Source organism: Amphiprion ocellaris, chromosome 7 (genome assembly GCF_022539595.1).
Source record: "Amphiprion ocellaris isolate individual 3 ecotype Okinawa chromosome 7, ASM2253959v1, whole genome shotgun sequence".
NCBI classification, from domain to species: Eukaryota; Metazoa; Chordata; class Actinopteri; family Pomacentridae; genus Amphiprion; species Amphiprion ocellaris.
In genome coordinates this window covers 4660189-4676274 of record NC_072772.1, presented here as the reverse complement: position 1 = coordinate 4676274, position 16086 = coordinate 4660189, and the positions used below count along the sequence as shown (strand labels likewise).

The 16086-nt window shown below is 39.2% G+C and overlaps 1 protein-coding gene across 1 annotated transcript in view; it reads left to right on the top strand.

Moving 5' to 3' along the window:
• Positions 1-5708: 5708 nt before the first annotated feature.
• Positions 5709-16086, top strand: part of map3k10 (mitogen-activated protein kinase kinase kinase 10) — a 46559-nt gene continuing 36181 nt past the window's right edge. The window contains exon 1 of the mRNA XM_055012381.1: positions 5709-8759. Within this exon, the coding sequence (XP_054868356.1) occupies positions 7757-8759 (1003 nt within the window). The 5' untranslated portion in view covers positions 5709-7756. The remainder of the gene's footprint in view (positions 8760-16086) is intronic.

Sequence of the window (16086 nt, the reverse complement as noted above, 5' to 3'; positions counted from 1 at the left end):
TGAACCAATGTTGGTTGTCCAGAAGGTAAGAGTTCCTGTCCTGAGTCTCTGTTCTCAGAGGTTCTCTGGTAGGCTGCAGGAGACTTTAGCGTTTGGATTTTGCTAGTTTGGTTTTTGTATGGTTTCATTTGGACGACTATCTTGAGGCCCCTCCATGTGGTTTAGTGAGGTTTTCTGGAACAGTTCTACAAAGCAACCTGCAGCAGAAGAGACTTTGAGAGTTTTTAGGAAGTTCTGGAGACCAGACTTTAGAGCAGCAGAAACATTTGTCAGCAGTTTGAGCAGGAGAAGGTGAGCTTCAGAGTAGAAATGAGAAGGAAACCTTCTTGACCCGTGTGGTGAGGTCCTGTACCAAGAGTTTGAGCAGGTTGTGAAGAGTCTGTAGTTCTTTGGTCTGAAAGCACAAGAAGAGTCGACTCATTAAAGGAGAAAACAGGAGATATTGTTGCTTCTTCTGTCGCTCTGCAGTTTCCTTAGACTGAATATCAAGTTTATATTTTAAATGATTTCCCATGTGAGCCCAAGAAGACTTCAATAAACTCCCTCCATCCCCTGGACACAACATATTTTATTACCATGCTAAATCTTTTTTTGAAAAATGTTTTTGAGTTTTAATCATAGTTTTAACATAGTTTTTTTTTTCTCTTTGCTTGTTTAGTTTTGTCATCTGTGTGAAAGGTGCTAAACAAATAAAGTTGAATTGATAAACTGAATAACTGACTAACTCATGATTGTGACAACAGAAATATTTTCGTTGTGATTTAAGGGTTTACTTCATTTTTAAGGTTGGGGTTAAAATCTTGACAGAAAAAGAAAATTAAAGAAATAAACTACATAACAAAAAGCAATTAAATCAAAGGAAAAAAAATAATACAATGAAACTTTTGAAAAGTTTTATTGTTAAAAAGATTTAAGAAATTTAAGATGTAATTTTCTAATTAAACATTTAATTTTTTAATTAAATGTTTTGTCTTTTTAAAGGTTTAATAATCTAATTAAATGTTTTGCATTTTTTTTAAATGTTTGATATTCTTCTTGTTTAATTTTATTTTTTAAATGTTTAATTATGGAAAATATTTTATCTGTAATTTTTAATATTTGTATTTTAAAAATTTTGTTTAATTTCATAATGACATGTATTGTATCTTGTTGAATTATCTAATTCAATATTTTGTCTGTTTAATAGAGTTAAACATTAAATACAATTAAATTATAAATACATATACCACCTTTTAATGTTTAGTTTTCTTTTCAAATGCTTCATTGTATTTTCTGTTTAATTCCTATTTGAAGTTTTATTGTCTTTAAGATTTAATTTTCTAATTAAACATTTTATTTTTTAATTAAATGTTTTGTCTTTTCAAAGGTTTAATAATCTAATTAAATGTTTTGCATTTTTTAAAACGTTTGATGTTCTTCTTGTTTAATTGTATTTTTTAAATGTGTAATTGCGGAAAATATTTTATCTGTAATTTTGAATATTTGTATTTTAAAAATTTTGTTTAATTTCATAATGACATGTATTGTGTCTTGAATTATCTCATTCGATATTTTGTCTGTTTAATATAATTTAATGTAATTTAATGTTTAACTCTATTAAACAGACAAAATATCGAATGAGATAATTCAAGACACAATACATGTCATTATGAAATTAAACAAAATTTTTAAAATACAAATATTCAAAATTACAGATAAAATATTTTCCGCAATTACACATTTAAAAAATACAATTAAACAAGAAGAACATCAAACGTTTTAAAAAATGCAAAACATTTAATTAGATTATTAAACCTTTGAAAAGACAAAACATGTGTGCCCGTATAGCTCAACGTGTTAAGTGCGTGACCCATGTACAGGGCTGGTCCCTGACGTAGCGGTCTGGGTTCGATTCCTGCTCGCGGCCCTTTGCTGCATGTTTTCTCCCCCATTTCCTGTTTGTCTCTCACTACGCCTATCCAATAAAAAGCTGAAAAAGGCCAAAAAAACAAAAAAAAGACAAAACATCTAATTAAAAAATTAAATCTTTGATTAGAAAATTACATCTTAAAGACAATAAGACTTCAAATAGGAATTACACAGAAAATACAATGAAGCATTTAAAAAGAAAATTAAACATTAAAAGGTGGTAAAACATTTAAAAAGAAAAACCTTAAAGATGTAATCAAAACATTAAATATTGAGAAAGAAAAAGAAACTCAAACAAGCCGATAAAACATTTGAAAAAACAATTAAACATTAAAAAGACAACACATTTGGAAATCAAATCAGACATTAGAAAAGAATAAAAGGTGAGAAAAGAGCAAAATTAAACGTTTAAGAATCAAACTAAAGACAAAACATTTGAAAAGACACCAGTTAGACTTTAGAAGATCAAATTAAACAGAAGAGACAATAAAACGATCAAAAAGAGCAAAAACAGATAAAGGTCTTACAGTGTTTTCTAGTCTAACATTTCCTCTTTCTATGTTCTTGGTTTGATTGTGGACAGATTTACTAAGTGCTCATTTCAGAAAAATGCTTTCCAGATACAATCTACTAGTAGTTGAAGGCATCGATCAAACTAATGTTACCTTCTGATCTCCACAAACTTTACTGTTCAGTGAAGAGAATCAAAGTTTGTTGAGGATTTCTAAAAAACCCACAGGTGAAGATCTGAGAAGAACTCAGATGGATGATCTAAATGTGAAATCAAGACTCATGGTCACAAGTTTTAAGGCTTCTGTTAACCAGAAAGTTCAAACTAACAGAGAACTACAGAGAAACTTTTAAAATTTCAGTCCTCAGACTGTCTGAAAGAAACTCAAACAAGCTGATAAAACATTTGAAAAAACAATTAAACATGCATGCACAGGGAGAACATGCGAACTCCATGCAGAAAGATTCCAGAAAGGCGAGGACACGAACCAGAGATCTTCTAGCTGCAAGGTGAAAGTGCTAACCACCAAACCCCTGTGCAGCCTACACTGAAAATACTATGACAATAATATTATAACAATCATAATATGGTTAAGTGCATTGTCCAAACCACAAAAGCTGCAATTTTTGTATTAAGATAAAATGTGTCACAACAACCATAGTAACAAACTCATCATCCTTTCTGTACTGTGTTTTTCAGTGGAAAAGAAAATGAAAAACAATACAATCCTCACTAAAGTTGTGACTCATATTGCAAATGCACTATATATATATATATATATATATATATATATATATATATATATACTCATGCAGAACGACCTTTAATCTATAGAGTACGCTGCTGTACAAAATTTCGTGCATTTTACATGCTTATTTGTCATCAATAGCACCAGAGAGGAGGCTGTTCAGTCCCATATTTCCTCCGGAGTAAAACAGCAGTGGCAAAAATACAGCCAAAATCATAAAGAGAGAGTTCTGCAACAGATGGTCAGGCCTCTATGTAGCCCTGATCTCAAAGCCAAACACATTTAGATTTATTAATGTATAGTTCATTTATTAATGGTAAATTGTTCGATGATTGATCTTAATTTACAAAGTAACAGTTAGGCAAAGTTATCAAATCCATTTAGTCAAGTTAAAGAACAATATTTGCCTCTGAATCATTGGAGCAGAAAGTAGGAGAAAATGAAGGGACCCATATAGAAGTCTTGCAAAATTATGCTATTCTTGTACATAGTTGTGTTCCATCACTGGACTGAACTATGTTTCACTGTAAATAATCTACATTTCAGTGTAAACGCTGCAAATGTTCTGCCATGCTGCATGATCAGGCTGATTGAACATCATTCACAAATTAGTCTGTAGCACAACCTTGTGGTTACTCAGTATAATCTGCTGCTATTTCACAAATGAATCTTTAAAGAAATGTTATTGTTTTATAGTTGTTATATAATACATGTGGAGGTTTACTTAAATATCACCAACATGCAAAACCACTGGTTTTTGTCTGTTATGCTTTTGTTCTGTAAATATTCCTATTTTCACCTCCACCAGTTATTATGTTTTCGGAAATACCAGCTGAAAAGACTACAGAACCCTAGAAGAAAATTACAATAAAATCAAGAGATAAATCAATGACAACATGTTGAAGTCATGTCTTAATTTTATTTGTATGCTTTGTCAACTTTTATACAAATACAAAAAGAAAACAGTACACACTGGATTTACAACCACAAATGTTTGAAGTGTTTTACAAAAAAAACTGTCAGTAAGATTAAGAAACTAAGCAAGACAGTCTCACAAATAATCAGCAGATTTTTATAGTATGGATGCAGTTTGACTATATTTAATTGGCATAGTTTTTAGGAACAAGTTCGTTGGTGGTCTGCCATGTACAACTGCTTTGATACTGACAAAATAATACTGGTGTCACAGTGGAATTCTCTTGCTATTCCAGTCTAAGTTTTGTAATTTGTACACTATATGTTTTATCTACTGCGATATACTGCTGACTTTACCAATGGATTGTCACTATGAATGTAAATTTTTCTACAACTCAAATCTACTGTATATGTTCTGTGAATATATCTGATGTTTGTTAACCACACGAGTTGTGGAAGCTGTCAGACAGAAAACCCCCTGATCAGCTCTAATACTAGACCAACTCCAACCTGTTAATGGCACACATCCTGATTTACAGCAGCAGAGTTTGATATTGGGTCAGGATGATCCAGAGATTAGTGCGTTCCCGGTCACAGCCTTGACTTCCACCTTCGTCCCCTGAAAGCTGAAGCAGCAATGAAGCGGAAGGATGGAAAGCAGGAGAATGAAAGACAAGGTTTCATGAAACAACCAAAGCAAATATGAAAGAAGATGAACTGAAGATAAGAAAATGTTGAAAAAATATGTTCAATAATTACCCTTTTTTTCTGAAAGCGTAGCTAAAAACTTTGTGTTGCACTAGTTACACACCAGGGGTCAGCATAGCTTAAAAGTTGATGGGCGTGAATTCTATTGTCCTAATAACCTACTGATTGAGTGCATTCTGAATTACAAGGAATTCTGATATACTATTACATTTTAGATACAATAATCATTCTTCATTCGCTATATGCTGCATTTCAATTCTAAAAATGACTAACACTTCAGAATTCATATTTTTGCGCAAATCAGACACCAAATAAACACTTACCAGTTACTGTATTAGTTAAATATACACATGTAGGGATAAGAAAACAAGACAATGGAGAATAAAAGAGTCACAACTGGGCATGTTGGGGGAGTCTATAGTAAATGTAGGGTGCAGTACAAGCAAGTAGAAGTTGTACAGTGTGAAAGATGTAATGTATCTGCATTTCCCAATTCTGATCTGCTACCATTATTCAAATTCCCTTTCTTTGACAACGCGAGCCTCAAACTGCTGCACTATTTAATCACATTACAGCCTATTGTAATTAATTGCATTATTGCAGTGTAATGTAGATATTCATCTAGGAAAATTGGCAATAAGACGATGTCCAGCTGTGTAGAATGAATGTACTCTGTCTTCAATGATGCTCATCTTTTCCGTTGTTATTGTAATATTGGTAATTATTCAATTCCATCAGCTGCCAGATTGATGTAGGTCAGCAGGAGAGTCCGTGGACACTACATTACCCACAATGCACCAGCATAGCACAGCCTCGTTCCAACAGTCTGCAGCTTCCTCCTCTCCGCCCTGCACGCCGAGCTGCGCCCCGATCTGCGCACATGCGGACAGTGCGCAGGAGCGTTGACCGCACCGTGAGCACCCTCCCATCCGCATGGTTAGAAGATCAGCGGCAGGAGAGGCGCCCGCTTCCCCGTATGTGAACGGCACCCCGGTGTGTTGGGATGCAAAGTCAAGTCAGCCCACAGCCTGACAGCTCGGGCAGCTCGAAATTGTTTCGTGTTTTTGGAGGAAAAACCTGCTCGGATACGATGGAGCTCCGGACAGCTGGCTGAGCAGCACCGAACGGGACTGCCGGGAGCCGTTTAATCTGTCGCCAAACTGAGTTACACGGACCTTAATGGTCTCCCCTCCTCTTTACTTGGATGCAAACCGAACGCCCATGCGACGATGTCAGTGGATGTTGCTGTCCTCAGAGTCCAGGTTAGGTTACAGTCAGCGATAATTGTTTTCGTATTAAAATAAAGCTGTTTCGGGCGGAGGACGCACGCAGCGACTGGATACAAATATACATTTTGCGCGCGTAATAATTGCCGCATCTTATTCTAATTATTCTTATTATTCTTATTCTTATTCTTATTCTTATTCTTATTCTTATTCTTATTATTATTATTATTATTGGAGGGTTGGGGTGTCGATCTACTGATAAAGGAAACATGGAGACAGTGAATCTCCTCATCGCCTTTTCTCGGATCACAGATACTGTACTGCTGCAATGCCTCCATGCAAACTGAGTGTTTTCCAGCTTATTGCCACCGTGTGACGGTTTCAGCCTCTCCTAAAGACGAAGCAGTGAACATTTAAAAAAGAAAAAACAGCACACCTCAGCCACAAGCACTGTTGACTGGTGATCTGGAAGTATGCGCGCTCAGGACGCAGCAGGAGAATGAGAAACGCTGGCATCTCTGTTCCGTCGCCAGCGAAGAGGAGTTTCTTGTCTCACCGACCACTCGTCACCATCACAAATGTAGCCCAGCAGAGGCGACTGAACCAGGCCGCTGCACAGACACGGAGGCGGGTTTGGTTGCGCTCAGACTCGGCTGGATGCTGAACATGGTGCCACTCCGCAGCTCTCTGTTGGGTACCTGTCGCCCTTGGCTTCTCTGATTCCCCCCTTAAGCTGTCTTAAAATGGACGGGGCCTTTTTTGATAAAAGCTATTCAGGGACGCTGAATTGCTCAGGAGTTACCATGCATGCAGGATTTAGCCTTGACCGGCTTGTCGGGATGTAGGGCGAATAAACGCGGATATTTCCAAACACAATATACAGAAGAGAAAACAGCCCATATTCATGGAGATGGCTGGCGGGGGAGGTGCGTCTACGCTGGGCTGGATGAGATATAATGAGGACCCCTGCTCAGAGGATTTCACTCAGCTCATGCACAGACTGCGGTTTTTATTGGCAGCTTAATAGTCCATTTCCCACAGTAAAATTAATCTGACAATCAGCTGTGGTTTTATTATCACCTCAGACTGGTGAAGCTGTTCTCTGCAGCTCTCAGAATCAATGCACTAATTCTTAATGGGCTGAAATTAACCACACGTGAGTTCATTTGGGCAAATAATTCAAAACTGTAATGACACAATGAGCTCAAACCTTGTTTTTGTTGAATCTCGGTGAACTGTGCTTAATTCTAATGGTGATGTTGGAAAATTACACTAACTATGTAACTGTTTCAGCAGCATATGAGCGACCAGTGAGAGGGATAATTAACAGCACATCTTACTCACTCATCAGGACCTGAACAGACTGAAGGCATCTCTCGAAAGGATTTCATCAATTGCTGTCTCTTTGATAAACACACATCCAAGACTCCTGTGAGAGTTTGTGGCAGCTTCTTTGCAAGACGCAACTGGAAATAATCACTTTGGTTTTGGGGGATCTGCTCTGCTGAGTGTCGTTGTTTGACCTGACATACGTTGTCGCTGAATGAACTTGCCTTTGGGAATACATGTTACTTACACACTGCGTAGCAACAGCACAGCAGCAGCGGGTGACAGGATTTGGCACAGATTCAACAGTGAGATGTGGTGATGGGGGAGAGCAGTCGCAGCTCTCTGAGCCTCTGATCCCCTCTCCCCTCCACTGGTGGCCGAGGACACCTCGTCTCAGTCAATGGGCCCTGTATGGATTTTGTGCCTGAGTTGACAGAGGGCAGGCCGACAGCGTCAAACAGCAGTCAGGCTGCCATGAACCCATACGGCAGAGCGAGCAGCACAGCAGCCCCCCTGTCCTGCACCAGCTGTGGGGGCTGCTGCTCACCGCCTCCCCCTTGTCTAATCCCCCCCGGGCCTCCCTCCTCTACTACCTCCTCCTCATCCATTCCCCCTAATATGACCCCTCCGCCGCCTATGTATCCAGCCCCAGTCGTGCAGGTGGAGAACGGCAGCAGCTGGAACTCCTCCACCATCTCCTCCTCGGGCTCCCCAGACTCCCACCCTGGTCACAGGTGTGGGGCGAACAACCCCAACCCCTACTGGACGGCAGTGTTTGACTATGAGGCCACAGCAGATGAGGAGTTGACCCTGCGGCGTGGGGACCTTCTTGAGGTCCTCTCCAAAGACTCCAAAGTGTCTGGGGATGAGGGGTGGTGGACAGGCAAGATCCAGGACAAGGTGGGTATCTTTCCAAGCAACTATGTCACAAGGGGAGACGCTGCCAGCTACCAGCAGCTGACTGCAGGCGGGTTAGTGGCAGGTGGGGTTGGTGAATGCCCCTTGGAGATTGACTTTTTAGAACTGCTCCTGGAGGAGGTGATAGGAGCTGGTGGGTTTGGGAAGGTGTACAAAGGAGTGTGGCGGGGAGAGGAAGTGGCTGTGAAGGCCGCCAGGCAAGACCCAGATGAGGATATTAGTGCCACAGCAGAGAGCGTTCGGCAGGAGGCCAGGCTGTTCTGGATGCTCCGGCATCCCAACATTATCGCCCTCCGCGGGGTTTGCCTGCGGGAGCCCAACCTGTGCTTGGTGATGGAGTATGCCAGAGGAGGGGCTCTGAACCGGGCCCTGGCTGGGAAGAAGGTTCCCCCGAGAGTTTTGGTGAACTGGGCAGTCCAGATTGCAACAGGGATGGACTATCTGCACAACCAGGCGTTCGTACCCATCATCCACAGAGACCTCAAATCCAGCAATAGTAAGTAATTCACACTAATGTCAATAGTTAATATGCTAATATATTTATAAGACTGGTGATATCATTGTCAAGTTGTTAGAAGTAAAGCATGTAAAGTAGAAGGCCAGAAGGTGTCACTCATTTAATATGAACAGGAACATAGTAAAACTGAGCAGAGCCATGATACACTCAATACTAGATAAACATTTTTTAATACAACATTATGATCTGAGCTGGATTTTTATCGGTGCAGAAAACAGTTCAGTTCCTAGATCATGATCTAAGTGCCGGAAATTTCCAGGTACTCTCAGCCACATCTCACGTCACTCATGAGCGGATGAAGCTTGCTCTGTTGTCACTGAGACGATTCAGTTGTTATTATCTGGCTGATGGAGACAGAACGTTTAGATCACGTAGAAATTGTGCTCAGATATTGTTTGCCACATTACAGTTCATAAAATCAACAATGAGCCTTCAAGCTCACCTGTCTGTGTATTCATCTCACAGCTGAGAGGTTTAATACGGATGAGGTAGGCCAAATACCAGAAAGCACATAGACCTAAGCAGAATAAAAGTAGCACAACATCTACAGATACAGAGACTTACTCTCAATTTTTAGCCAAAACTAGTGCAGCCTCACAGAACACTCCTACTGTACATTTTGCTTTGATATAGGTTAGAATTAAAGTGCAATTAGAGTACACTCTAATTACAGTGAATAATACTGGATTTTTGGGGCCGATACCGATTTTATGGAGTAAGAAATTTTGGAATAGATATATATTAGGCAATATTGTTTATTTTTATTTTAAAATTGTAGTGGAAAGGAAAAATAATTGGATAATTGTTTATTAACTGCCCAGTAGTGTATTTCACAAACTAGGTAGCAACATAACACAAAGACAGAGCTTGACTCTACACCACTGTGTGCTCAGTTGTGATGTGGTCTCTGCTACATGTGCTGCACAGTGTGGAGAGTGTTGTAAATAATGGAGTCAGAGCTGCTCAGCTGGACAAACTGTGATAACGGTTCTAAATTACCACAAGCGAGCTTTTCTGCATTATGCTCTGTAAATGAAAATTTTAATCTTGCGCATTGTCAGATAACCTATACGCCCATATTGATCTATCCATGACAAGCCAATGTATTGATCAAGGTAAAAGATTCAGCTTGTACTGAAGTCGTGCTTTGACTTTATGATCATTTTGGAGGTTATAGTTTGTTGTGTGGTTGCACTAAACTGAAAAGTGTTTCTTATACTTCACGTAGTCTTAATGAAGTGGAAGAATTATCAAAAATGACACAAAAAACAAACACTGGACACATGAAAACTTTGTGATATTTGTGATATAGTTTATTCATTTTTTCCTTACAGTTTTAACAAAAGCTGAGCAATACAATTTTTATGATTGAAGGATTTAATGTTATAGTTTTTGCTAGCTGTACTCAATAAAGGGGAAACTATGTGTATTTTTTTCCTCTCATTAGTTTCCAATTATAGTGGGGGAAAAAACAATTACATTAATCTGAACGCATGGCGTGTTGTAAAGCAGATTTAATTTGATGTGACATTTATTAACTGAAACATGTTGCCATAGCAACCGTAGTATCAATGGGGAATTGATAATACTATGATTGCAAATTTTAAACAATTTCCCTTAACTGATAGTCGGTTATATTAACAATCAAAAATCAATTATTTGCTGACATGACATTCTGATGAAACTATTTTTATCCACAGACACTTAATGTTTGCTGTAAAATTGGCTCGGTTATATTGGGAAGATGAAAAACAGATAACATAAACACCAGGTTTCTTGAATTTGAAACAAAATAGCAAAAAATTCTGACTTCAATTAAAATCAGCTTTTGGGTTGACGACATTAAAAGTAATGAACACAGCTGCAGCCTTCTACAGTAAGTAACCTGTGACATTATGAATCTCTGTGTTTGAGATCACAATAATCCTCAGACCCGATCTACATGATGGAACAATTCCACAGTACATTTTCTGATGTGCACAACCCTCATCTTCTGCGTTATCTGTTAATATACTAATTGTTTAGAATTTGTTTCCTTTGTATTATCAATTCCCCTTGATGCTATGGTTACTATGAGCAAGACGTTGTGACAGTATTAGCACATTTGTCCGGCCTTGAGGTAATAAATAAACAAAAAATTTAATCTGCCTTTCCACACACCATGCTTGTTGATTACCAGTCAGACAATAACATCAATATATAATGCATATATGCAAGACTCATCTACTGTAGAATCACATTTTCCATTGATGTTAAAGGACCCATATAGTTGTTCACCTTCTTGCTACGTGTTAGATGAAAGACTGATAGCACTCTCAAGTCTGAATTGTAGCTATGAAGCTACAGCTGTGAACCAGTTAGCTTAGCTTAGCACAAAGACTAAAAACAAATAGGTACAGTTAGCCTAATCAAAATCAGTGTCTTACAAAAAAGACAGAATCTACACTACCGTTCAAAAGTTTGGGGTCACCCAGACAATTTCATGTCTTCCATGAAAACTCACACTTTAATTCATGTGCTGACATAATTTCACAAGGGTTTTCTAATCATCAATTAGCCTTTCAACACCATTAGCTACCACAATGTAGCATTAGAACACAGGAGTGATGGTTGCTGGAAATGTTCCTCTGTACCTCTATGGAGATATTCCATTAAAAATCAGCTGTTTCCAGCTAGAATAGTCATTTACCTCATTATCAATGTTTAAACTGTATTTATCATTCATTTAATGTTATCTTTACTGAAAAAATGCTTTTCTTTCAAAATTAAGGACATTTCTAAGTGACCCCAAACTAAGAAAATATCAAGTTATTGCTTTAAAATGGTCAAATCTCTGACATACAGTAGAAATCAATCATTTACATTATTTAAGAGCAGAACAGAGAGTGAAAACACAAAAAATAATACCTTGCACTAATAACAAAAATGTTAAAAAATAGTTTGCAAAAAACACATTGTGATATGTTGCTTGCTGGATGCCTGATTTGTGGTCTCAACTATTGCTATGGCTGTCCCGTATGAAATCCAGTGGAGCGTATAAGCAGACAGTTCCAAATACACAAAATCAAGTCTTCTCCTCATCATTTCATGACACTGCTGAAATGTGATTATCCAGTGTTGCCATTGAGGTTTTGGGAGCGCTGACACTGAAGGAGAAACTTAAACTGAACACAGCAGGGAGGCCTAAGTCCTGGAGAACTGGTCTCCCTCTGCCATCTTTTCCCTGTCATCTCTCTCTGCACCTCCTCCTGCTCTTCATCCTCCTCCTCCTCCTTCCTCCCATCCTCAAGGAGAGCAGTTCTGCTCTGCAACTCACTGTGCTATTTTTGGTCCTTTGTGCTACTTGCTGTTTAAAGACGCAGTTGCAGTTGTTGGTGCATCAAAGAACTAATACACAGCAAGCATCTAAGTGCATTTTTCTGTGTATATGTACAGGTCAGACTCCGTGTGTTTATCCTAAGAGTGATGGGGGAGGGAGTGTACAAATATGGGTGGAGTGTGTGGGATGCTGACTGAAGGCCTTTTAAGCAGGGAGGTTGCAGAAGCAAGTGTAGCTTAAACACACTTGCCACTGATCTGCCGAAACGTCCCCTAATCTCCAATCCCTCACTTGGTCTTCTTGAGTTTCTTACTTATGTATCACACTCAAACGTACGTTCCCAGTTCCTTTCCCTCTCCCTCCTCCCTGTGCAGCTCCAGCAGTAACGATCACATTGGACAGCAGAGCCTTGGCAACAACACCATAATGCTGCCTTTCCATGGTGACATGGGCACTGCTTTTGTGTCACTGAGTCATACAGCTGCTAGCCGCTGTCAGCTGCTGTGCAAAATGTCAGTCCCTTAATTTAGAGTATTGTGTGTGTGTGAAAATAGCAACAGAAGAAATGCAGGAATGTCTCAGGGAAGGGCTTTGGAACCCTGTTTTCCCCCGGAACAATGACTCTTGCCGAAAATGTGGGGTGCTAATCGTTAAGTATGTGATTATATGACTCACACCCACACTGAGGGATGTTTGCATTGGCCTGGTGATGCCCAGAAGGAGAAATCATGGGAAGAAAGTGACAAAGAGGAGAGAGGCAGTGAGTCAAAAGATTGGGAGAATAAGAGGGTGGAAAAGATCGGGTTGTGGAGAAAAAGAAGCTCGGGGACGAGAGAGAGAGTGAAGCTGCATGAAACGAAAGAGTAGACTGATGGGAAAGAACAAGAGAAGGAGAGCGTGGGGGATAAACAGTGGTTCATCTCAGTTTAGGGTTACACCTCAGCTCATTGTCCAGGTGCTCTGGTCTCAGGTGTCCTCTTCAAACTGCCGACCACTTGGCATCGCTGCAGTTACAGAGCAGCTCAGGCCCCGGAGCCTCTCCCCGGTCTCCCATCAACCGGCTCCAGCGCTCAGTAAACAACCTTCATTCTCCCAAAGAGAAATTCATCAAGGCAAAACGTGACACTTCTGATAGAATCAAAGCTCGTCTGAAGCTGTTTTACAACACAGGAGTTTTATTTTTGGCTCACGTTCTGCTAAATTTATCCTTGTTTGTGTAAGTTTTCGAGGTGTGTCTGCAAGCATGTGCGGTTCTGTGTTTTAACCTGCTGAGTGTTGCTGTGGATCAGGCCCACAGAGGCGAGCGACTCTGTGTAACGGGGATAATCTGATTACCATGACCTCCTTAGAGTGATGTCACAGCGTGTTTGTGGGTTGGCAGGTCGTTGGTCCCGTGGTCATGCTTTACCTGTCACTCTGATGCTGGACCAGCCGCTAGTTTCTCAAAGCATAGGGCACCAGTCCTTCTCAGGTGGCTGAAACGTAGAATTAAAGCAAATAGAAAGGGCAGGTGGTATCAATAGACTATAGACATGAAAAATATGGTATTTACTGGGTAGACTGACATATTTTTGTATAGCAAAATTGCTGCATTAAGTGTTTTTTTCTCATTCTCACTTCATCTGATGATTATTTTTCAGACAGTTTTAATTGTATAGTCTATAACAACTTCTTATGTCTGACATTTCATCTTTTGTCAGTGGAAGTTTTCAATTGTGCTGCAGATCAATAAATTAGCTGAGCAATTGTTTTAACTTAATCTGAACATATTTTTATATTTTTGTTTGCATAATGTTGCCATATAACTTAAATATTTTCTTCTTGCTGTCTAACAATTCAGTGATAGTTTTAAAACCAAAAATGATTGTTCTGTGTGTGTGTTAAAATCTAATTATTAGTAGTAGCAACATTCTTGACATGTATTAGATCTAAATATTGTGATATTTAACTGTTTTAATTTCTCACTATCCCATCCTTAGATATTTCTCTATGATCAGCCCTTTCTCCGGCAAATTTGCTTCCGATACAGCTTAACTGCATTCTCAATTATCTCTAGAGGGAAATTTATTTTTTTCCTGAATTACATCCTAGAAAACATCCTCAGAAATCCCGTTGTGATATATTACAGTCAGTGGAAATGTGTATACTCATGATATGTCACTCAGGGTGGCAGTTGATGCAGCACCTTCCTCCAACAGCCTCTACAGGGATTTCAGATTGATGCAGCACTTGTTAATCAGTCATTTTGTCAGTTTACTTAACAGAAAAACTTCTGGCAAATGGCACAGCATGGATCTGTATTCATTATTTCTTATAGATTTTAGACTTCAGGTTGCACAGTTAAACTTCTATCTTTGGTCTTGATAAAGATGCATAACAACAAAAGTAAATACTAATATTTTATTGTTTGACTTAGCCGTTCACCATACAACGATTTCCAGTTTTAAAGCTTTCAACTGTCTTATTTTAGACTATTTACTTTTAAATTAAGATAGATTAGAGATCCAAAGGAATCTCGAGGTCACGGTAATTTTTATTAGCTATAATTTTGTGAGCAAATTTTGTCTGTTTATGAGGACTGGTGGCCTGTTAGAAAGCTCCAGATCAAGTTTGTGAGCAGAGCTGATACTGTTTTGCACTTGATTTTACCACCACTGCCGGTACATGAGGCTGAGTCACGGTTCCTCTCTAAGTTACATGAACATCACTGACAGTCACTGACACTTTATATGGAAGTCTGTAGAAGCAGTGAGTCAGCTGCAGGTAAGACAATACAGGTGAGCAGATCACCATCACCTGTTGCTAACAACAGCAAGACACAGGCTGCTCCATATCTGTACCTGCAGCCAGTTCTTACATACAGTAAAGGTAATATAGCTTGACTGTGGACATTTACAGCGTATATCTAATATTTGTCTTTGAACTCCTGTGAGATAACACGTCTCCGCCTCAGTGCAGCGCTTATTAAAAAGCAGAAACAAGTGGATGTGAATGTACAGTAAATGGGAGTTTTATGGTCCCACATGAAGCTTGTGTGATGTTTAACTATGAATGCACAGACTAACAGTGTAGACACACACAATAAGAACAGAGCGAGGCTGACATTACCTGCTGTTTTGACTGCTGTAGCTTCAAATGGAAGCCATGTTTACACAGTCAACAATCATCTGAATAGTGGGAGCCCTGTGTGTCAAAGCTGGCTTGTCAAGTGTGCTGCTCGCTCAGAAAAGTTCCAAAAGAAGATTAGACAAAAATAATTTAATAGACACGCTATTTCATTTGGCTTTTTCTTTTGTTTTGGTTGATGTGTTCAACTATAGCAACCATGACATCAACAACAGCAGTGCACACAAGTGCTGTAATAGCTACTTAACAGATTAGCAAGCCGAGATACGGCATGTAGTCGCTGTCATTGAAAAGCCTGCGTCTGGCTGTATGTGTGTGTGTGTGAGAATGTAAGAGTGAGTCTGTTGAGGAAAGGATTAGAGTGGTGGCCAGTGCCGGCTGCTAATCCCTCAGAGAGACAGAGCGGAGGCCGAGACTGTGACTAACTGGACTAGAGAGAGAGCAGCACCAGGAACAGAGCACAAAATTGTTATCGTCTTTTAGCTTTAGGTGTAGAAGTATATCGTGGGCATGGATCTGAGGAATGATATGCATGGATGATGTGCTTACATATACCACTTTCAGGCTTTAATTTACCATTGACTACAGCAAGGATATAAAAAAACCCACCCCGAGTGGACTTCAGTCTTTGTATTAAGATGGCAATAATAGCCTAGCATTATGACAAAAATTCAAATGCTGTATTATTACTGCACAAATTCGTCTTATGAACAAATCTACAGTAGTTTTTTCTGGCAGTGACCTGGAACTGGTTGCACTTGCTTTCTGTAAGGTCAAAGGTGTCTAATTACTCCGCCAAGGAACGCGACGGAGTTATGTGATGATATGCGTTTGTCTGTCTGTTGCACTGCAAAAACTCAA